At 32.8% G+C, this 24772-nt stretch overlaps 1 protein-coding gene and 1 long non-coding RNA gene across 2 annotated transcripts; both read left to right on the top strand.

Annotated features, from left to right (window-relative positions):
• The first annotated feature begins 1770 nt into the window (after positions 1–1770).
• Positions 1771–8586, top strand: LOC127710900 (uncharacterized). Its single transcript, XR_007986386.1, has 2 exons — positions 1771–1888; positions 8098–8586. It is a non-coding gene; the product is annotated as an uncharacterized LOC127710900 (long non-coding RNA).
• A 6072-nt stretch (positions 8587–14658) lies between these two features.
• Positions 14659–21539, top strand: LOC127710887 (sedoheptulokinase-like). Its single transcript, XM_052216848.1, has 5 exons — positions 14659–14968; positions 16884–17564; positions 18223–18398; positions 19562–19762; positions 21004–21539. Exons 2-5 carry the CDS (start codon positions 16939–16941, stop codon positions 21414–21416), a joined length of 1416 nt encoding a protein of 471 aa, XP_052072808.1. The 5' UTR covers positions 14659–14968; positions 16884–16938; the 3' UTR covers positions 21417–21539.
• The last annotated feature ends 3233 nt before the right edge of the window (positions 21540–24772 follow it).

The following is a 24772-nucleotide window of genomic DNA, read 5'->3' as shown; positions in this document are numbered from 1 at the left end:
CAGGCTTTTTTCCGATTTTAACCCCCAAATACCCCCCCAAAAGATCTTGAAATGAACACATAATAAACTACGCTGGTCATTACCCCTTTGTGGTATAAAACAATATTCGTGGATTTTATGTTAAAGAAGAAAACGCGACACCCAATTTCAACTCTATTCATTTAGTAATATAGATGTTATTGTTGAATATATTATTGTCTGTACTTGGATCACGCCTCTATTGTGCTCTTTCCAATAAAATATTGAATTGAATTGAACTCGATACATGTGTACAAAACATTACCGGATACATGTCCCCATATCGTAAGTGGCGAGTAGCGCGAAGTCTCGCCGCGTAAGATGAAACGATAAACCATGAGATTTCAATCCTTCTCACTATACAAATCGTTGATCTGACCTAGACCTCATTTTCATGGTTCGTTGATCAATGTTAAGGTTTTTGTAGATTTGTAAATTTCTCTGATACTATAAGCAATAGAGCCACTATATTTAGTACATGGCATGATAATAAGGAGCACATGTCTGCATGTCGTTCACGTTTCATTTGACCTCGAGCATTGTGTACATATTCGACTGGCGTGTTTCATCTGACTATGACCTCATCATAGTTTCATGTTTCATTGGCCAATGTTCAGTTTTTGCTATTTTGTCAGTTTCTCATATGCTATAAGCAATAGGGCCACTATATTTGGTCTAAAGTATACATCTCCGACCGTCTGAATTTGACCTGAACTGACTTTGACCAGATTTTCATGGATCATTGATAATGTTAATTATTGTGAAACTTGTAGTAAAACCTTCATATTACATAATTTAAACATAAGTTTAATTACGATACGTTAAGCAGGCGAGACATTTAAGCGTTGCACTCTTGGTTTTTATTTATGATAAATATATTTGAATTGTAACAGTGCAATATGAAACGTTTTGTATACAGTAACACCAATCAAAGACAGTGTGAAAATAATTAACAATTTTATTATATACTATTAAAGAATGTACGTTTTGGTTAAGACAAATGGAGGAATTTGTTTTTAACACGGCATATAGCTGTCAATAGCAGGGTTAAATTCCTTATAAGGAGCGGGTTAATCACCAAAGAGCAAAATTAAAAGGGGGGTGAATTGTTTCAAAATAGCAACAATAGTACTGTTTACCAGTTGCAAAAGACTGAATTGTCAATATCCTTGAACCCGGCTTGGGTAATTTTTAATGACCATATTTGGAAATCGAGCGTGAAATCGTTATCATACATTTATTCGAGATGTTAATCCAGCCTTAAAATGTAAAGTTTTGTTTTGATCTCACCAAGAGTTATTCTATAACATGATCAAATTTATAAATGTATTTATTCGACATGTTTTTCGACATGTTTTTTTTCGGAATAAAGTCGTTAATATTGCCCAAATTTGGAATTCCCTTTTTTCTTTAAATTAGTATCGTAATTTACCATGTTTACTATAACGTGCTATCAACATGTTCAAAGCTCAAATTTGAAATTTATTCGCACATATCTATTTGATTTTTAAAGGTATAAAGATACAATACACCTGCCACATCAAGGATCTAATACATAAATCCTTGGTCACATCAATTGTATGATTTCTAAGAATACATGTTGTATGTATAATGTATCGCATTGTAAAAATTAATTATATCCTATAAATGTCTTTTCTATCTGTATACAAGGATTTGTATAGTGAGTCATTGTGCTGTTTGGTATATATCTCTTTCACGTGTTCCCCACATTTTCTTTATTTATTACATATGCAATAACATTCAAATCATATAGATAACTCCTTTTCCGTAGGAAGTAAAATATAGATGTATAAATAAATGTGTAAAGAAAGGACATTCAGGATATAAATGTAAATAGTCACTCATGCAGGTAATTTACATGTATACTTTTATATTATATAAATATGTTTTATACCAAAAGTATATATCTATACTTATATAGACAAATCAACAAAAAAATCGATCATTGTCAGCAGAATGTTAACCACGCTTCATAACAAAAGCATATATCATTTTCGTTTTGACCTAGTTTCAAGTTGTTATAATAGATAGTTTATTAATTGGTACGGTGAATCCAGGTCATTTTTTTTTGGTGTCTGGTGGATAGTTGTCTCATTGACAATCATATAAAAACATCTCCTTATATCGACATTGTTCATACACTTTTCAGTGTGCATTTGAATTATCTTGGAGGGGGGATAGGTTTTCTATGGTGAAATATTCAAAATTTGAATTTCATTAATGAAAGAAACCATATATTAAAGTAAAAGGAAAGACAATATATTCACGCTTACAATGTTATAGATACATGTATTTTGGAGAAATACATGGGTCACGTACACTAAAAAGGAATTTAAAGTACTGAAGATAGCATGACAAAGTTCACAAAGGAGAACTAAAGAATGTGTACGTGACGAAAACAGAAACAGGACGAATTATTTTATCAGACCAGTTTTAAATCAAATATGCCCTAAAATATCTGTTTTTGATTCCTATATTCAACATGCCAGATCCACATTCCAGCCAGGTTCACATATAACAAAAATGGACGTGTGTCGTACTTAAAATACCCCCATTCGTAATTCCAAGTATCGTGAAACGGGAAGTAGGCGTCTGACAGATCCGAAAAGTCATAATCTTTTTGATAGTTTTTGAGTTAATTGTGACAAAAAAATTAAGTTCATCCAAAGTATTGAAAATTTTAAAGTATTGGCAAACAGAAAGTGAGTAAATTATCCGAAAAGTGCCAACACGTTTCAACCCATCACTGTCCAGCTGCCGTCCAAATATAGACCCGTTCTGTTGAATAGTTTCAGAGAAAAGTGTGACGCTAATATGTGTTGGACGAATAGATTGGCCTCAGTGTGATTGCAATACAGACTCCTCTTTTAGAGTGGGATACACATTTAGGGAAAGTAGAAAATACACGTCAATTTGAAGATAAACGACATAGCCGTAAGTGTCACAAAAAAAACAGATATTCACAGATACTAACTAGCTTTCTAAAAAGCTTTCCAAATTCAATTGTCAAACGAAAGAATATAAACATAGCTTTCGTATGTCGACAAAATACATGGGTACACTATATTTTCTCTCTCTCTCTCACTGTACTAAAATAAAATAAAGAGATGTGGTATGATTGCCAAAGAGACAACTTGGTTGGTAGCATTGGTGTCTTGTTGTATCATCGAATCCTGTGGAAAATATTCACTAATAATGTGTATTCATCAGAAAGTATTGGTTTGAATGTTTAAAAGTCAGAACTCCATACGTTTTCTGAGTTAGTATATCATCAACATATAAAATATACATAAGGTTGACATTTTCTGTTACCTGATTTGTTGTCTCGCCTGCGACTTTCGTCGCAGAATGCGAGACATATGGATTAGTTACAATCCGGCGGTGGCGACGGCGTGGTCTGTTTATATAAAGTTTTATATATTTCAAGGGGTAGAAGACCTGGATGCTTTATACACCTTGTATGCATATACCTACGAAGTTTCCGTCCATCATATCTCCATTGTCAGGCCTTGACCTCATTTTCATGGTTCATAGACTACTTGAGAAAAATGTATATTTTGTTTTGTCATGTGAAATACTCACTTATTATGAGTAATAGGGTAACTATATTTGGTATATGGAAGTGATCAGTTAATTTTTCGTTGTACGTACTATCTCAGATACTATAAGCAATACGCTAACTATATTTGGTGTATGGAATGATTATAAGGTACACATGTACATGTCTGTCTGGCAGGGTTCATATGACCTTGACCTCATTTTCATGGATGTCACAGACTTTCAACATAAATTCAGTTATGATAAGCAAAGCAGGCGAGACATTTCAGCGTTTTAATAATAAAAACAAATTGATTTTTATTTCATCCTAGATGAAAATAGGGAGATGAGTATGATGCAACTGTTCACCAAATACTCAAGACTAAAAAAGTGAATATTAGTATAGTGTTTTTCTGCAGTATTAAAATCGCATTGAACAAGAAAATGTGTTCATTTGGCACCATTCCTCGCTATGGGTTGAAACCTTAATTAAGCGTATGAAGTTTCCATCATAATCAACATAATATGTCCCCCCCCTTATGGAGCTTCATATATATGATAAATATGTTATATTTCCTATTTTGTAAACTGGAAATTTCAAAATATATTTATATCAGGGGCGGCCAAACGTCAATAGATGGCAACTCAATGACAACAACAATGGTCTAGAGTCAACACACAGCAAATGACAAGACTTATAGTGTCAAAAATGTAAATTTTTATAAATGCTTCCTCAATTTTATACCGGGGAAAAATGACCACCAATAAGGGGGGGTGGGGTGAGAATTTACGGTCTCTATGATAAAATTTTACACGGTCTTTTATTTGCATGCAATAAAACGGGGATTTCAAAGAGCTCCCCCACTTATGACATATACTATGTATAATAACGTTCAACTTATACGAGGCGCGGATTAAGTCAAAATTATTGTATTTTAGGAGCTCCATATTTCGAATACTGAATATCCATTAATAGTTATGACCTCCTGAAATATTCTAAGACCTCAAGTATTCGATTTCCGGATACAGGTCTTCTAAAATATTACAGGACATCCATAATTCGATTTCAGGATATCCTTAAATATTTTGAGGAGTTCCATAAATATTTCAGGATATCCTTAAATAAAACAATTTTGACTTAATCTTCGTCTCATAAAATTATTCTATGCTGCAAACTTTAACACTAGCAAAATTAATATACACTTATTATATGTTGTTGATCTGCAGTAATGTTATAATAATAGTAACACAGTACGATAAAGTTATTATAGATTAATCTGTTTTAAATGTATTTTATTATATTTTGTAGGTTTTATATTTATATGATTAATTTACATCATTGTTGAATAAAGAACCCTAGAAAAAGATGAAATGGACTTCTTGTTATTTGATTGTCCAAAAATTCACCTTTTACATGAGGACAATAGCAAGTTTATTGTCTCCCGAGGCACCAACTATTTCCCGACGTGAAGCGGTGGGAAATAGTTGATGTCGAGGGGGACAATAAACTTGCTATTGTTCGAATAGCCAGTAAATAAGTGTTTTATTATACAGATATAAACCGGTATTCATTTCGAGATAATTTATAGTTACTCTCTTAGTACTCTTACAACTGTTCCAAATGAAATATGTTGGGTAACCCATCATTTTTACATCGCGATGACAGTGAGGGCATTCCGATGTATTGTTGCCACAGAGATTTGACTTTCGTTTTTGACTGGTAACCGTTCGTATAAATACGCGGACATTATCGAGTGCAAAATAAGATTTCTTATCGCTTGTTATAAATTCATTTCTTCAATGAATACTCATAAAAATATTTTTTTAGAACCTAAATTAATAATATGAAAATGTTTTGTCGTTAGGAATATATATAAGTAAAAAATCATAAATATCTATGCACACGTACAGAAAATTGTGTTAACGCATGCGGAAGAATATCTTAAGAACGTTTTGCGAGAAAATATGAATGCCTGCTCGAATCAAATCTATCAGAAAAATCGAATTAATACAGAAGAGTGTCCACCATGTACTTGCACTGCACTATTATTAGAATAGTAGAATAGAATGATATACAAATAGATGAAAATAATATATACATGTAACTGTTATATACAAATATTAATATAATATATAACAACAAACCAGAATATACTGATTTGTATCACTACAATATAATAGCTATTACGGTGAGGTTGAATTCCCTGTCATTTATTCATCATCTACGCACGAACTTGTCTCAGAAAACAATATATATCTGTACATTAACCTCACTTTCAGGTATAGAGATGTGATTTTTTTTTCTGAGACAAGTGCTTGTGATCATCCACAAGAACTTGCAGTCATCCGATGTTCTGTACTTCAGTACTTTGATTTTATTTGAAGCGCACAAAGTAAAAATTCCGCGAAATTATATTCTGTATTGACGACATAATAATTTGACTGCTCAAAAAGCACAGGTGCAGTATAAACAATCATTCGGAAATTTCGGGAGACGAGTCAATTCAAACGATAAAGAACGTACGGGAAACTTTCCCTTTTTCAGACAATTTCGTAAAATAGTGCATTTATTCGTCTATAATTTTATAAAGAAAATACATATTGAGGTATAATAATATTTTTGTATGACTTTCGATAAAGTCGTGGCCGCTAGACTAAGGCGTGCCTCTTACGGCGTCGGCCCTGACTGACCTCGTCAAAATATCTGTTAAAGTTTTCTGTTAATTAGGTCAGTTTAAGATGAATAACTAAGGTTATTTCAATGGCATTTTGTATACAGTTGTAGATTATAATGGGCACATCTCATTTCCGTGGAGATTATTTGGCCCCGTCCTCCTTAATCATGGCCCATTGACTTAGAAACTTTTGCACAGTTAACTAATCAAATTAAGATTAAAAAAAAAAAACGTGGTATGGTTGCAAATAAGACAACTCACTACTAGAGCCTAATTGACGTAGAAGTTATCAACTATAGGTCACCGTACGGCCTTCAACAACGAGCAAATCCCATACCGCATAGCAAGCTTTAATTTAAAGGCCCCGAAATGACAAATGTGATACAATTCAAACGAGAAAGCTAAAAGCCTGATTTAAGTCAAAGTTCGGTTTTACGTCAGTTTAAGGATAACCACTTATAATAAGTTAATGATATTTGGTATACTATTGTACACGTTGTAGCATTGGGACATCGTATTTCCATTGAGATTATTTGATTTCATTTTTTCACAATTTTTAAAAAGGTTTTTGATTAGATCAATTGGGGTAAGTATATTGATTTTCGGTATGTAGTGGTGTTAGTATTTTGTTGTTGTGTTAGCATTGGTTTATTTCCTTTCCGTTAATATAATTGACCACTCCCTCTCATGCAGTCCTTGTCCATTGACTTTGAAAGTTTTGGAGAGTTTATGTAAATGCTCTTTTGTTCCGACGTTGGAAAGTTCCGGGCGTAAAGAACTAACTAGCCGAAAAGTTCCGGAGGAACTTATCAACTAGTTACTTTGTTCTTCCTCTGGTTTAAAAGTTCCACCGGAACAAAGTGACTAGTTGAAAAGTTCCAACGGAACATATCAACTAGTTAGAAAGTTCCTTTTTGCCAAATTAGTCAAAACCGGAACTAACAAACTAGCCCAAAAGTTCCAACGGAACTTATTAACCAGGCAGAAAGTTCCATTTGGAGAATTGATGCAAAGTAAAAGCGCAACATATTATATTTGAACCTTTCAAAGGGAAACCAAGATACTGATTACAAAAGTCAAAAGGAACTTGTCAACTAGCCACACAGTTCCTCTTTGGCAAATAAGTCAAAACCGGAACTAACAAACTAGCCCAAAAGTTCCAACGGAACTTATCAACCAGTCACAAAGTTCCATTTGGAGAATTGATGCAAAGTAAAAGCGCAACATATTATCTTTGAACCTTTTCAAAGGGGAACAAAGATACTAGCCACAAAAGTCAAACGGAACTTATCAACTAGTCACAAAGTTCCTCTTTGTTAGGGTTAGGGTTAGGGTTAGGGTTAGGGTTTGGTTAGGGTTAGGGTTAGGGTTAGGGTAAGGTTAGGGTTAGGGTTAGGGTTACGGTTAACTATTCAACTAGCTACATTATTCCGGGACATTTCAACTAGCTACTTTTTTCCGGAACTTTTCGACTGCACTCGGAATAAAACAACTAGTTGGAAAGTTCCATCGGAACGTAATAACTAGTTGAAAAGTTCCGCCGGAACAAAGTAACTGACGGAACATAGTGGCTGTTACATTTACATGTTAAAGTGATGCCATTTAAATTACAACATTTGTATTATATATTGAAATCACATAAAGATGAAACATACATGCATCTCCGCCAATATTTTTTTTTAGAATTCATAAGAGCAAATGTCATAAGATGGATAAAATAATGAAGAAGGATGCTTCCGTCGGCCGCTTTCTCGATTGCCAGTTTCCTCATTCTTGCTATATCTAAGCATATGTATATATTTCAAAATTCAAGTATATAATTATTTTGTGTTTATTCATATTTCAGATTGAGGAATTATGATTAATACAACGCTTAATATTATTAAAAATATAACCGATATCATTAACAAAGGAACAACAACTGATTGCAGCTCTCACGACAAACCAAGTTATCTTGGATATACCTTTGTATTTGTGGTTGGATTTGGTTTTGGTGTGGTGGCACATAAAATGTTTTTGAGTAAAGCACCATTGCCACTTGTACCTACTGTGATCAACAATTACATAGATATTTCGGACGACAGTGACAAATCGGACGATAGTGACAAAGAGGACGACAGTGACAAAGAGGACGACAGTGATAAAGAGGACGAAAACAAAAACAAGAAAGACAAACAGGAAGCAGACAACTCCGAGGAATTATAGTCATCAGTAATGATCAGAAGATTACGAATTCTTATGATTTAGAATAGTGTTAATATAAAAAGTATTCAAACATTTTAATAAATGTCACATTTGTTATACCTTCGTTAAAATAAAATCGAAAGGAAATTAATTTGCTATTTTGAATTCATCAATCACAGTGAAACATAGTTTTCTAAATTCTTCGTTCAATAGACACTTGATATAAATAATACAGAGTTAGACTAACAGCTATTATCCAATTTTAAATTTTAGAAAAGAAACCTGAATTTCAAACTGACATTATAATTGACAAACATAAGCATGGTCAAGTAGTACTTCCAGGAACAATAGACACCAAGGTTAATATCTACATCATTTACATATTCAATACTAAGACAATGAACTTAATATAAATAAAACTAACGTTCAAAGTAATTTATTGAACATTGATTTTGGATTTCCTATGTAAATCTGGAAATCTAAAAACTACTTTTGTGAAATTTTAAACGGAATGATATTTTCTTTCTTGTAATGAATTTCTTTTGAGATAATCAAAGCATATATTCGGGAAAATTTGCCTGTTAAATGGGTTAACTGATGAATACAACTACGGGTTTTATGTCACCGACTAGAATGCCTTAAACGCAAATACACACCGAAAGGCCCATTTCATGTGCCTTTATACATATAATGCTAAAATAATTAAAAAAATCCATGCGTCCGAAGCGCTTTTCTGGATTTACCTTCATCAGGAACGTTAAAAGCCGAATATTTGTAAGTCGAGGATATACAAGAACCAACTAAATGAGGAGATTATATACGTTTGTGTGTCAATTTGCCGTCTTCCAGCTCAAAGGTCAAAGCCATCAATAAGGCTTTCTACCCTTAAAGGTAGTTTGCAATCCTCCCTAATGATTTTGCACTAAATCTTATTTAGGGAATAATTCGAAAAAGTGATTTCCGGAAGTCATTTCCGTCATTATGCTTGGTTTCGGATTTTATGCTACCTCTAAACAAAATTTCTTTTTTTGGGTAGATTTACAATTTCACAACTAAGTTACATAGGTGATATCAAGAAGCAAAAATGCACCCAAATCAAACTAAATGAGACAAAATTAGGTTCTCCAGTAGTAAGCGATTTCCGCTCCACTTTGTTACCCGTCAAGCTGCTCACGATTAACATGTTTAAAGTCCGATTAGAAACCAATTAAGAAGACAAGGACGGGGTTAGCCAGTGAGCTATTGCAAGCAGAGAAAACTATCTACTTGCATTACTTTATCAGATGACAAAATGAAAACTAAAAATTGAGTCTAAAAAGATGTACTAATTAAATTCTGTCACGAACCCGTAATTATACTAGTAATTGAAAGAAGGGATATACAATTCAAGTATTCATAATGTTGTATGTCATCAATTTTTGGAGACAGATTAAAATACGCACTGATACTTGTTTCTTGATCCTACTGCTTATGGTGTATTATCGGTAATATCTTATATAGCAGGCATCCTGTATAGGCGGATCCAGGGGGGGGGGGGCCTGCCCCCCCCCCCCCCCCCCTTTCGTGGGAAAAAATTTGGTTGATCATATAGGGAATCACTGAAGCATGACTGGAGCGGCCCCCCCCCCCCCTTAGGTCAGTCAGCGGGCCCCCCCTTATGAAAAGTTCTGGATCCGCCACTGTCATGATATAATTATTTGAATAAAATAATTTCATACCAAGGGATACAGAAGAAAACATTTAATGTCTATATATATTTGAATTTGGAATCTTTCTTTAAAATGTGACATCTGTTGGCCTTATGATTGGCCGTCCTAGTCTAGTAAGAATTTCCTTACTTAACTTTCTTGTTTTATCTGAGAAGTCAACATCTCGTCCTAACCTTATTATAGCACGCAAATATCTGTCTTCCACTTGTGCAGCTTGTAGCAAATCGTAATTTACCACAATTAGCCTTCTATAGGAATTTGAAGCATAAAGGTCAAATGCATATTTCCATTCCAAAAAATTAGGAAACTGATTATCACGTGACAAATAATGTTCACTCACTATGATTATGTAGTTATTACTCTTGCTTATCAATTTACGTATTTCATCCTCATATGATTCTCCTGCATAGCTATCACGGATAAAAATAAAAACTTTGAACGATCTTGATTCTAAACGCGGAACTAAAACGCATGTGACCCAGTTCAATAGTTGACGATCATTGTTATCAAATGAAATGTAAACACTGTTAATTATAATTTCAGGAATTACGCGAATTTTCTGATGCCGAGTAAAATGCGGCATTTCACGATACACGATAAACAGCTCTTGTCGAAATTTAAAGGCTGTTAACGCACAAATAGCAAAACATGATGTGAGTATCCCTGTAACAATAGTAAGAGTCATATCTAATTCTCTAACTTTGCAATTTAACAAGTCATCTGTCGTATCATGTATTGAATAAATTCCATGTTTTGTTTTACAGAAGATCATCGTATTTTTTTGGCAACTATTTCTTCCTGATGATAGCCATATTTTCAGCCATAAGTCATTACACGTACAAATAATCGTAATATTGCCTAAAATAACGTCACATGGACTCCTGGTTTGAAGTGCTCTTGGTATTGACTTTATCATGTTTGCATCGAAATTAATTAAACTGACATTACTTAATTGGTAAACAAGTTTGTCTGTGAGCTGGTCAATATTGTTGTTCGTGAGGTTGAGTTGCTTTATTCGTTTATAAATTGATTCACTCATATTTGGATCCTCTATTGTATTATTTGATAGATCGATTACAAGGTTTGTGTCCTTGAGCAGGAGATTTGGTACCCTTTTCAGATTTAGCGACGAACAATTTACTACTGTTTGCGACTCGTGTGGATGAAAGGAGCAATGACATTCAACAGGGCATACTGTAATATTACAAACGAGACGGTGCTTATTTACTGTCAGGTCGTTTATTGTCCAGTTTTGAAGTGCGTGTGGACTATAACATAACTCGTTTGAGTCATAGCTTGGATATTTGGATACGAGAAGTTCAAACACTGCCAATAAGTCGTACATCTTACAATCACATACAAGAAAGTCGTTATTACGGAAGTCTATCCCATGTCTTATCTTACCTAAAAAAGATCTATCTTTCAGTCCAATTTCTTCAATAGTCGGGAAATATGTAAAGTTATTATGTCCAAGATAAATAGATTCTCCAGTTTCAAAGTTAGTCTCCTCATTAATTTCTAAATTCAACACATTAGTAAATTTGTTTACCATATTGTGCTCAAAATAATAAAAACAAAACATTCTTTTCTGTATAAGATTTGAGGCATCAAGCGTTTCCAATTTGTTATAACTTAAATCTAGGTGAAACAATGTCATGTTCCGAAAATGAAGCCAACCTGGTTCCAAGTAATATATATTATTCTGCGACAAATCTAATTTTCGTAAAAGCGTCAAACCGGAAAAGCTTGCCGAATTAATATGCGTAAGTTTGTTGCCCTTTAGAATAAGGGTATCTAAGAAATGCAAATTCTCTATATAATCAATTTTATTTATTTTGTTGAAAGAAAAGTCAATATATCCAATCTTTTCAAAATCTCCAAGGTTACTTGGAATAGAAGACAAATAACCTTTAATATGTACAACTGATATGTATTCCACTTGAGTATTTATCGATTTCTTTATAACTTTCCCAATTCCTGTTGGACTTGTATACTCCAGATCTAGGACATCGAAAGACGCAGGTAAGTAATAAGAAGGTATCATCCACTTCGGTATAGAATAACAACGAACACAGAATTTCTTGACGGACAGATCGTATCCACACCAAGTTGGATAATAAAGGTCATCTCGTCTTGGATGTGATGACAAATGTACGTAATTCTTAAAATCATAGTTTACTACCCATGCTACCGAAAAGTTAACTAGGTATACGACAAAATATAAAATAAGCCCTTTAACCATCGGATGGAAAGACATGACATCAGCTCACTATTTCTTGTTTAGAAATACTTGTCTATTTTATATACACTGCTTATCAGGAAGTTTTGATAGTTTTGGCCAATAAAATGCAACATTGTTCGAAAATTAATTTTAAAACATTATTGGTTGTACCATGGAAGTATTATATTGACAATATAATACTTCCATGGTTGTACTGTAAAAGCTTTGATTAAACCCAAAACAAAGGAGACTTTATACTATCATGAAGATAAATAATGACATAAACTCAATTTAATATGTTTGACTGAAATATATATTAAAGTGTGAATTAATTCTAATATAACATGTATAATGCACATATATCTACATTAACGTAATATTGCAACGCAGAAGAAATGTATTGAGAATTTGAATGACAGAGGTATTCGTTTCCTATGAACATATATTTATTGGTCCACCAGGACCTAATTGTAGGTTCCCAATATAAATTTCGAAACTACGTCTACGCTTTTACTTCTAAAGTGTATTTTCCAAAGTATTATTCGGTACCTATTGGCGATTAATGACATCAAAGTGTACAGGTATGATTAAAAAAGACAATGATTCGTTGGTAAATTCCGCATCCAGTGGCTCTTGTATTGTATATATGAGTGCACAATTTTCCAACCTATTTTTCGAGAATGCATTGCAAACATTTTGCCCATATATTTTTGTTATTATAGATAGAAATCTCGTTCAAATTTACTTCCAATCACAGTTGGAAAAGAGAGGCGAGAAACCAAAAGGACATTCAAACTCATAAGTCGAAAATAAACTGACAACGCCATGACATAAATAGAAAAAGACCAAAAGACAAACAACAGTACACAAAACACAACATAGAAAACTAAAGACTGCACCAAAAACCGGAGGTGCTCCGGAAGGGTAAGAATATCCTACTCCACATGTTGTACCCGTCGTGTTGCTCGTGTTAGAATAAATCCAGTAATAAGTCTAATTCGGTAGGTCACATTCGGGGAAAAGAGGACGGGATTGTGGTTACGACAATTGGAACATATCCGTCGTCATCTGTGAAACAGATAATCCATAATGGTCAACCAACTCGTGGTGGCGTCCGTAAAATTTACGAAGAGATGGTTTCAACTTCGCCACTTGGAACTCTCGGTTTAATAGCTTCATTGTGGAAGTACGGGGACATCATGATCTCTTGCTATATATAGTGGGTTGCACACTTCCTGTAGTAATGTAGTAATGGACTTCTGGTATTATATACGCTGAGATTTAGGGTTTATTGTATATGATTTCTTACTTAGATACCCGTGTAGTTATAATGTGTAAATTTATTAGATAACTTTACTAGCATGAATAGGAAAAAGCTTCAGTACCACAGTCATCTTATAAATAATATGATAATCAATTAGTCAAAAAAAAAAAAAACACATAATTATGTCCGTACAGAAAAAGTTATGACCAGCAGGAATCCAGTCAAAAAAAGTAAACATTGTTTAAACTCAATTGCTTATAAAATTAACAGGAGCCTGTTAAAATTTCCCCCATCTTGTTCATGAAACATAAATTATACTGCTTTACTTATTTCAAGTAATATGTATATTACAAAATAGGTAAGAATATACCAAAGAAAATTTAAACTTCTTAAACAGTCGAAGAGAGACTGCCAAAATCATGGCAAAAAACGATAACGACGATAAGACAAACACCAGTCTACAAAACATCACATATAAACAAACTAAAGACTGAGCAACATGAATTAACCCAACCAAAAACCGGGGGTGATCTCATGTACCCCGGAAGGGTTAGCAGATCCTGTTTTACATATGACACAATATATGATACTCTTAAAAAAGAAGCTCTGTAGATCTAGAGCCAGTGTCGCTCCCCTGTGTATATTTGCACCTTCAACAATGAACACTCTCTAACATTACAAGTAGTCTAGAATATAATTCATGACTAAAATTATTTTGTTGATCTTGTTTTGCTGTTTACAAATTTTCGTTTTCCTCAAAGTTTTCAACACAAGAATCATCATAATAAAGAGTATTAAAAAACGCCAACGAAGAGTTGACTGAGTATTTTCGCATGTTATAGGACTACATCTGCTATTATCTGCTATCTACGATATGATAAATGCTGTACATGTTTTAGTTAATTGAAAGATCAGTGATCAGGTTAAAAATAAATTTTGCGTAAAATAATTATTTAAAATTTCAAAATCTGGCGCCACATCTACTCCGATTAAAGGACGTCTAATCGTAAAGAACCACAGGGAGATAATTTAAAAGGTAATTTGGAATTATTACATGATCTTACATGTTAAAAGTGACTTTGTTTATATAGTGTGTCAAATCACATTATTGCCAAAATATTCCAAATGGCTAAATCATGAAAATTAATAGTAATTATAATACTTTAACAGTGTATGCAAGGCTCAGGACTTGAGATGGGCGTATAGTTAAAATCGCCCCAAATACAATGGGAGATAATCGACATGTTAACTTACATTTTCTGTAACATTTGCAAACCAGTGACAATGTCTATGTACTGAATCTCTCTATGACTAAGTGTAATTGATTACCATTTCAAAGGTGTTCTTTTTATAAATGAAATGTATATATAATTCATTTAAAAGTGAATGAAAGATTTCTATTTTAAATAAATTAGATTAATATAAACAGAGACATATATACAAATGTCTCTGATATAAACTACCTGGGACTATTATACTAAGTCTTAGTATAATAGTGCCAGAAACTACCTTGGTTACTACATTGTACATGTATCAGTTAAGACTATTGATAGTTTTAGACTGATTGCTGAATTATAAAAAAAAAATGTTTAAAAGCATGTAGAAGAAAATACAGATATACAAGAAAATCCTTTTGATATTTGAAATGAAAAAAATATTTTATATTTTTCTTTTTTTATAATGTTTGAGATCATGCTGGTAAATAATATATTCACTAATCTACAAACTTGTTAGAACTTGAAAGAGTAATTAAGTCACCAATTTCACCTAAATTAATTTCACACAGGGACTATTGAACTCTTAAGTGACTTATTATATTATAAACATTGAATTTACATTTTCACAGGGTCATGTTTGTACCAAAATCATACCAGAAATAAAGCTTTAATTCAGATACAAATTATCTGATGGGTGTCATATATTGCAATACTTTACAAAAACCTGTGAATATTTGCAATTTTGTATCAAAATTTTCTATAAAAGCAATGTAAAGCAATTAATGAAAGTCTGGATAGGGTATCCTTCGTTTCTGTATTCTTTAATTTTTGAAGGCATTTTTCTTTATCTTTAAAAATATTGCTTATTCTGAAAAATTCTCTGGAAAATTATTTTGATATTAATTTAAATCTGTCTGTAATTATCATGATTATATAATTTTTTTATGTACTGTTCATTTCTGTAATCAGTATAGTTTTACCTAATTTTTTAATTTTCAACAGTTAATCTTTATACTTCAGCACCCTATTATTCTCTATTCTTTATTTATTTTGCTCATTATTCTTTATTCTATAAACCCCATCCAGACCCTGATAATAATATTTTTATACTCCACGGAACAAAGTTCCGTAGGGTATAATGTTTTTGACCCGTCTGTCCATTCGTCTGTCAGTCCTGTTCTTGTCATCACAACTCCTCTAAAACCACACAACATAATTTCATGAAACTTTATACATGATAAGGACACACTATGTAGATGTTCATATTTACAGGAAGTTATGATTCAATTCTTTTTCTAGGAGTTATGCCTCTTTGAACTTAAAAATTTTGACGTAAATATACTACTGCAACAATTTGTCATCACCACTCCTCTGAATCCACTCAACTGAATTTCATGAAATTTTGTAGATAATAAGGACATACTATGTAGATGTGCATATCCACAGGAAATTATGATTCAATTTTTTTTCTGGGAGTTATGGCCTAAATATACTACTGCAACAGTTTGAAAATGGCAACTCTTCTGAAACCACACAACAGAATTCTAATAAATTTGGTAGATAATAAGGACATTATATGTATATGTGCATATCCACAAGAAATTTTTATCAGTTGACTTTTGTAGGAGTTATGAGTCTTACAAAGGTTCTTTAATTAATTTATGCATATGTATTTGTAAAATTATTGAAAAATGGGTAAAGTATTTTGATATTCAAATCATCAATCATTTACCTGTCATCATTTGAATAAACTTTCTTATTTTGACCCAATGAGTGAAACAAATTGAGAGATTTTTATTGCTCATATTCCATTCCATTGTTATTAAATGAATAAAAGGAGATATCTTTGTTTGTATACTTGTTATTTCAATATTTTTGAGAAACTTTTAAAACAGGAAGTCTTAGTATTGATAATTTTTACTCAGAAAGTATAGATATTGATACACATAAAATTATGTAGCAATTTATATTTTCTTGTTTGTATAACTTAAATGTTATGAAGATTAAATTTATGATTATATGCTTTATTTTTTTCAGATTTCATACATGTATATGAAATATATGGTTAAAGTTCGGACATTTTGATGACACTATGGATTGTAAAGAAAGTAAACTATGCCTAGGCATAGATCTGGGAACAACCTCAGTGAAGACATGCTTAATTGATGGTGATAAAATGGAAGTATTACACTCCATATCAAAACCTAGTCATGCAGAAATCCCTAGTGATATTGGTAGTAAAGGCTCAGAACAAGATCCAATTCTTATCTTGAAAACTTTAAAACAATGCTTAGAAACAATTCCAGCCCCACAAAAGCAGTTGATCAATACAATATGCATTACTGGACAAATGCATGGTGTTATGTTGTGGTCAGAACTAGCAGTGAAACCAAATTTTACAACTCAGTTTGAAAATGTAGGGGGAGATAACTGTAGCAATTTGTATACATGGCAAGACCAGAGATGTTCTTCAGAATTTTTGTTGTCTCTTCCAAAACCTGACTCTCACCTACCGCTGTCAACAGGATATGGATGTGCCACAATTTTATGGTTGAGTAAGCATCGTCCCGAAATTTTGTGTCAATTTGGAAATAGTGGTACAGTAATGGATTTTCTGGTTGCAGGGTTGTGTGGATTGGATAAACCAATTACATCAGTACAGTTGGCAGCAAGTTGGGGATATTTTAACACCAGGGAAATGTCATGGAACTTTTCACAGTGGGTATAATATACCTCAATTGAAGAAATTTATAGATTTTAGATTTGGAAGTTAAGGCTACTATTGAAATATCTTGTACTAGTAAATGTATAAGAATAAGATAATATAATAGTGTACTATCACATATATTACATTTTGATTAATTTAAAGTAAAAGGAAAGCAATTTTAGTTATGCTCCTCATTCCCAAGTGGACCATGAACTATTACTTTTTATTTTCAGTTAGGGGTAAGACTTGTACAAGTACATTGTATTTACTGATACATGTAACTTATTAAATGGATGTAGAGTAATCTAATCTAGGCATTCCATTTTTTTATGCCTCACAATCGATAGATTATTTTAGAAAAGTTGAGACTGTAGACAGTCATGGAGGCCTCGGTTGTGTTTTTTTTTTACATAACAACTTCCTTTTCTTGAACACAGGAATTTTGGAACACATTTTAGTCCATATGAATTATATACAAAATTATACTTAAAGGAAACTATTCAATTATTCTATTAAATAATTAGAACATCCTTGCAACCAGCACCCCTCTTCTTTACTTTACTTCAATTTTTTTGTGAACACCTTTAAATTCTAAGTCTGCGTTGTAAAAGCTATATAATAATCTCTTTTCACTTTATTTTCTCCTCTATCATATTGAAATATTGATAGGTTGACAGAGTGTGGATTGCATATTGATTTGTTACCCTATGTTGTCTGTCCTGGTCATAAAGCAGGCACTTTACAACAGGAATGGTGTGGAATCAAACCAGGTGTAACTGTTCTAGCAGCTCTTGGTGATGTACAGTGTGCTGTGTATTCTGTTCTTAAGTCACAACAAGATGCAGGTTTGTTTAAATGTTTGTTGCCTATTGACTTAAGTAATAATTCACTTGAGTAGTTTCTGTGAAAAGTAGAAGTTTTTTTTTAAATTCAGGATCATGAATGCTTAATTTATTTTTTATTTTTATATTATTGCGAACCAAATGAAACATTTCCAGAGTCACCCCCATTTGATAAATTGTCAGTTCTATTGTCCCATTGTACAAATACAATAGCTATATTGTTCTCTGTGTAGTATATTCACTGGGACCTTTAAAATTCTTCTAAGAGAAATCCATCACTCATTGATTAATTTACCTGAATAAAAAAATTATCTTCTAAATAGATGAAAATACATGTATCAACTCCAAAATCTGCATGTGATGTTGTATTTATTCAATATTAATTATATATTTTCAATCTGTTCAATGTAAACAGTTAATTTCTGACAAAATTTTTAGCATTGTTGTTGAAATTTGCAGTTTTTATTTGTTTAGTTATAGAATACATTTAAGAAGGTCTTAATTTAAACATTGTCATTTTCCAGTTTTTATTTGTCGAACACACAAAAACAAAATTTCAATGGGAACAATGTTGAAAATTTTATCAGAAATCAACTTTTAATGTTTGAATCAGTGTTTACATTGAACAGATTGAAAAAATATTATTGATATTGAAAAAACATAACATCGCATACAGTTTTTTTATTTGATACATGTATTTTCATCTACTTTTGAAGATATTTTTTTTACAGGGGTAAATTAATCAATGAGTGATGGATTTCTCTTAGAAGAAATTTAAAGGTCTCAGTGAACAAACAACACAGAGAACAATAGCTATTGTATTTAATCAATGGGACAATAGAACTGACAAAAGTTTAAATACCTTGACCAAGAGGAGATTACTCAGTGGAAATGCTTCATTTTGTTCGTAATAAAGTGATAACCCTAAAAAGCGGTGTGTCCTTAACCAAACCAGATGCTATGCCATTATAAATACAGAAGTAAATATGAATAAAGGTAAGTTCTTTCCAAAAGTCAATTAGGCAGCAAACCAACATTAATGAGTTGACAAAAATTCACCAAATAGACATTCAACATTCTTGAGCTGGGAAAGACCTTTTTCTTTTTAAAAGTCAAGTTTATATTGTTATATATAATAATTTTTTTGTATCTGTGTTTATTTTCAGTAATAAATATCAGTACATCTTGTCAACTTGCTTTTCCTGTTAGAAATGAGGAGTTACTTCCCTTGAAAGCAGACAGCATGTGCCCAGTACAGTACTTTCCATACTTTGAAGACAGTTACTTAGCAATAGCTGCAAGTTTAAATGGTGGAAATGTTTTGGCTAATTTTGTTTCCATGCTTCGAGGATGGATGAAATGTTTTGGTATGATATAAATGAGCTATGATTAAAAAACCTTAATGCACAAATAAAGTAAAAGGACTACAATAGCATGATTTATGGTTACCTTTTACTGGGATATTCATGTTCTTTCTAATCAATCTTGGGCACTGCTGGCAAAGTGGTCTAAGTAGTTCACCTACTGTACCAATAGTTTGAAATACTGAGATTGTGACTTTGAATCCCACACATGGCAGGTGCTTTGGACTATAATCTTTATTGACTAGGATTGCCAGTTTTTCCTGCCGAAGGTTCATGGTGGTTTCCTATAGGCACTCCAGCTTCCTCCACCAATGAAAACTGGCCGCCAGGAATAGCCTATAGTGATTAAAGTGGTGTTAAACACCAAAAATCAATCAATCAATCATCTAATTTATCTAAAGTGGATAAAATGTCAACATTTACTCTAAAATATTTAAATATTTAGTAATAATAAATTAAGATACATTTTTCGAGTATATTGTCTGAAATTAACAGATGTTAAATCCAACAATTATTTTGGAGTGAGGGGCCTCAGTGATGGTCTACATATTTCATATACCGTATCACTAGCTTGTCAACACTGAGGTTTTTATGGCAGGAGTGTTCAACTCCAATCTTAATTGACTTGGATTGTCAGTTTTCCAGCCAAAAGTCAATGGTTCTCTTTGGGCACTCTGGCTTCCTCCATGAATAAAAACTGACTAACATAATAGTGCTCAAAGTGGCAATAAACAACAATCAATCAATATTTTGAAGTGTAGAAAATCTATCAATCACCTACATAAATTATATTTCAAAAGTACAGTTGTTAAAAGAGAAAACAGAAGTGATTGTGTATTTTTAAAATTTTCCATCGAGGACACAGAGAATGCGCAATGTACGTTACTAGGGGCCAAGTTTGAATTTCTGAATTAACCCATTGTCAACCACTATAACTTATAAATATATATATATATCTGCATCAGATAGAAATCGACCTTTTGAAATTGCACATATACATGTACATGTATAAGACTTTGATTGATTTTAGAACATTCAAAAAAAAAAAAAAAAAATGAATTTTGGTCTGTTCTGTAGGGTTCTTATAACAACTCAATTTTCAAACAATTAAAGACTTTCTGTAGAGATTTTTTCAACCCAAAATAGGTTAACAGATGTGTTGATATTCATTGGCATAAGGTCGATTTCTATCTGATGCAGCTCATATATAAAGCTTATTAAAAATTTTGCTCGTTTTATTTCAGGTTGTAATATAGAAGATGATAAAGTATGGGACACTCTGATGGATCTTTCTATCAACAAGCTAAATTCACAAACTTTGAAAGTCACACCTACACTTTTTGGAGAAAGACATGATCCTCAGCTTTCAGCTTCTGTCACTGGTATCAGTGCTGAAAATCTTGATCTTGGAACTTTATTTAGATCGGTATGTTGTGGCCTATTAGATAATGTGTCAAATATGATGCCAGTTTCATTTTTGGAGAAAAATGGAATAAACAAGCTGATTGGGTCAGGATCCTTGCTTTCCAGAAATGAGGTCATGAGACAGGAAATAGTAAAGTATTATGGGAAGTTAACAGTAGAATTTGGCAACAGTTGTGACTCTGCAACTGGTGCTGCCATGTATTCAGTAAGAAACAGCACAGAACATAAATGATTAATTAAGTGTGTAAACTGTTTAAACAATATTTCATTGATTACATTTTAAATGATATATTTTGATGATTTTTGTTTATCTATTTTGTTTATTCAAGTGCAATAAACCCAAAAATAATCAGTACTGGAGACATTTTCTTATTTATCTTCAGCCAGTGCTATTACAAGACCTGTCTGCTCTCAACTTCTATCGCCCCAATATGTACAAAATGTAGTTTCTAAAAAAAACCAAGCAAAAACCCAGCACCAAACTAAGAATTTTAGGTGTTTGCATTGACATCCAATTTGATGTTAATTTGTAGTTTGATAAAAATAACAAACCACCACAGTTGGGGCAAGTATGGATACAGCATTCAAGCTTGATACAGCTCTGAATTTGGATTGTGATTAAATATTTGAAACAGCATAGGTTTCTGACACAGAACTTAAAATTTTTTAATTTACCTATTGAAACCATATCATTATTATTTGCTTTTATATATAAATCAGAAATAAACAATTTAAAATGGATAATTTTAAACAAGAAAAAAAATGAAAAAAAAAATAACCCCCCCCCCCCCCCATTTTTTGAACCCCCTTATGATTCATCACCCCCAAACTCAATCCCGCCTTCCCTTTGTGGTATGGTACCTTGCAATACAATTTCAGAGAGATCCATACACTTGAACACAAGTTATTGTCTGCAAACTAGAAAAATGCTTGTTTTTTGGCCCCAAATTCCTAAACGTTTAGGGCAATTACCCCCAAACTCAATCCAAGCTTTTCCTTTGCGATATGGAACCTTGTAGTGCAATTTCATAAAGATCCATATACTTACACAGAAGTTATTGTCCTGAAACTAGAAAAATGCTTGTTTTTTTCCCCTTTTTGGCCCATAATTCCTAAAATTTTGAGGTAATTACCCCCAAAATAATCCCCAGCCTTCCCTTTCTGGTATGGTACCTTGCAGTAAAATTTCAGAGAGATCCATATACTTGAACACAAGTTATTGTCTGGAAACTAGAAAAATGCTTATTTTTGGCCCCTCATTCCTAAACGTTTTGGGCAATTACCCCCAAACTCAATTCCAGCTGGTCCAAGGACACAGTTATCGTCCTTTGGTTTTCGTTGTCTACAAATATAGTCCCTAGTGTGAACAGTGTATAACTTGCATTTTTTTTGATACACTTTCCCAATTTATTTCTTGATATTTTATGCATGAAATATTAAGTAAGGGGATGAAATTACATGTTAAAAAAATTTGGGTGCTGAATCTTTATGTTAAGTAGTGATTTGGTCCAGTTAAAAAAGGTCAAAAATTAGCTGAAGCTGTCAAACTGAATTTTAGCCCCCCTTAACACAGAATTGTCAATATTTTGAGTTAGAGCTGGTAGAAGTTTCTATAATTTTGATATTATTTGTATCAATAGTAGTACACTACACTGTAAAAATCTTTTTGAGATAGAGCAGGTGCGATTTTTTTTGAATTTGAATTTACTGTCTAAAAGAAATGCACTACGAAATAACTGTGTTCTCGGGCCTAAGAGATGAATTCCGTAAATGTAGATTCTGTACTTTGGCAACTTTCCTGAATGGTTTGCTGGTTTCAATTTGTCAAACTCAATAAAAGTAAAGGATTTACATCTTTGTTTGACAGAAATTCTGTTAAAATAAGCATTTTGGCATTATACGGCTAAAATAAGCATTTTAAAGCAGTTTCCATTTTATGCCTAAGAGCCATGCTGACTTTCTATCTGACAGCTTTTTATGTTCCTGATATTTGTGTTTCTATGCTTAAATCAAATTTAATTAACCATTTGTGAACTCGGAATCTAGAGAAAAGTAGATTATCACAGGAAAAATGTGCAGAATATTTGTGTATTTATGTCCCTGGTTAAACGGCCTGTTTGATGTATGTGAAATGTGAAGAGAGATCCATGCTCTTGGACACAAGTTATTGTCTGGAAACTAGAAAAATGCTTATTGTTGGCCCCTTTTTGGCCCCTTATTCCTAAACGTTTTGGGCAATTACCCCCAAACTCAATTCCAGCTTTCCCTTTGTGAAATGGAACCTTGTAGTACAATTTCAGAAAGATCCATAGACTTACACACAAGTTATTGTCATATGCATGAAACTAGAAAAAATGCTTGTTTTTTGGCCCCTTTATTCCTAAAATTTTGAGGCAATTACCCCCAAAATCAATCCCAGCATTCCCTTTGTGATATGGAACCTTGTGGTACAATGTCAGAGAGATCCATACACTAACACACAAGTTATGTTTGGAAGTTACAAAAATGCTTATTTTTGGCCCCTTTTGGCCCCTAATACCTTAACTGTTGGTACCATAACCACCAAAATTAATCCCAACCTTCCTTTTGTGGTATTGAACCTTTTGGTAAAATTTCATAGAGCTCCATTCACTTAAACTAAAGTTAGAGTGCAAAAACCAATGTGTCTTCAGACGACGACGACTCCAACGTCATACCAATATACGACAGCAAATATTTTTTGCAGTCGTATAAAAACAGGAACATGTTAAGTACAAAATACTGGAACATATCAGGTACAGAAAACAGGAACATATCAAGTACAAATAAAATGCTCCGCTGGGCGCAGCTTGATACGACCGCAGAGGTCGAACCCTGAACAGTTGAGTATGGACACAATATTTAAGCTTGATACAGCACTGAATTTGGATTGTGATTAAATATTTGACACAGCATAGGTTTCTGACACAGAATGAATGTGGTCTAAGATCTTAAAAAATTTTAATTTACCTATTCAAACCATATTATTATTATTTGCTTTTATATATAAATCAGAAATAACCAATTTAAAATGGAAAATATTAAAGAAAAAAAAAGAAAAATAATTCCCCCCCCAATTTTTTGAACCCCCTTATGATTCATCACCCGAAACTCAATCCCAGCCTTCCCTTTGTGGTATGGTACCTTGCAGTACAATTTCAGAGAGATCCATACACTTGAACACAAGTTATTGTCTGGAAACTAGAAAAATGCTTGTTTTTTGGCCCCTTTTTGGCCCCAAATTCCTAAACATTTAGGGCAATTCCCCCAAACTCAATTCCAGCTTTCCCTTTGTGATATGGAACCTTGTAGAACAATTTCATAAAGATCCATTCACTTACACACAAGTTATTGTCCTGAAACAAGAAAAATGCTTGTTTTTTGCCCCTTTTTGGCCCCTAATTCCTTAAATTTTGAGGCAATTACCCCCAAAATCAATCCCAGCCTTCCCTTTGTGGTATGGTACCTTGCAGTACAATTTCAGAGAGATCCATACACTTGAACACAGGTTATTGTCTGGAAACTAGAAAAATGCTTATTTTTGGCCTCTTTTTTTGCCCCTAATTCCTA

Source organism: Mytilus californianus, unplaced genomic scaffold (assembly GCF_021869535.1).
Source record: "Mytilus californianus isolate M0D057914Y unplaced genomic scaffold, xbMytCali1.0.p SCAF_8, whole genome shotgun sequence".
Classification (NCBI taxonomy): Eukaryota; Metazoa; Mollusca; class Bivalvia; order Mytilida; family Mytilidae; genus Mytilus; species Mytilus californianus.
Note: the sequence above shows the minus strand (reverse complement) of the source record. Positions and strands in the feature narration are given on the sequence as shown.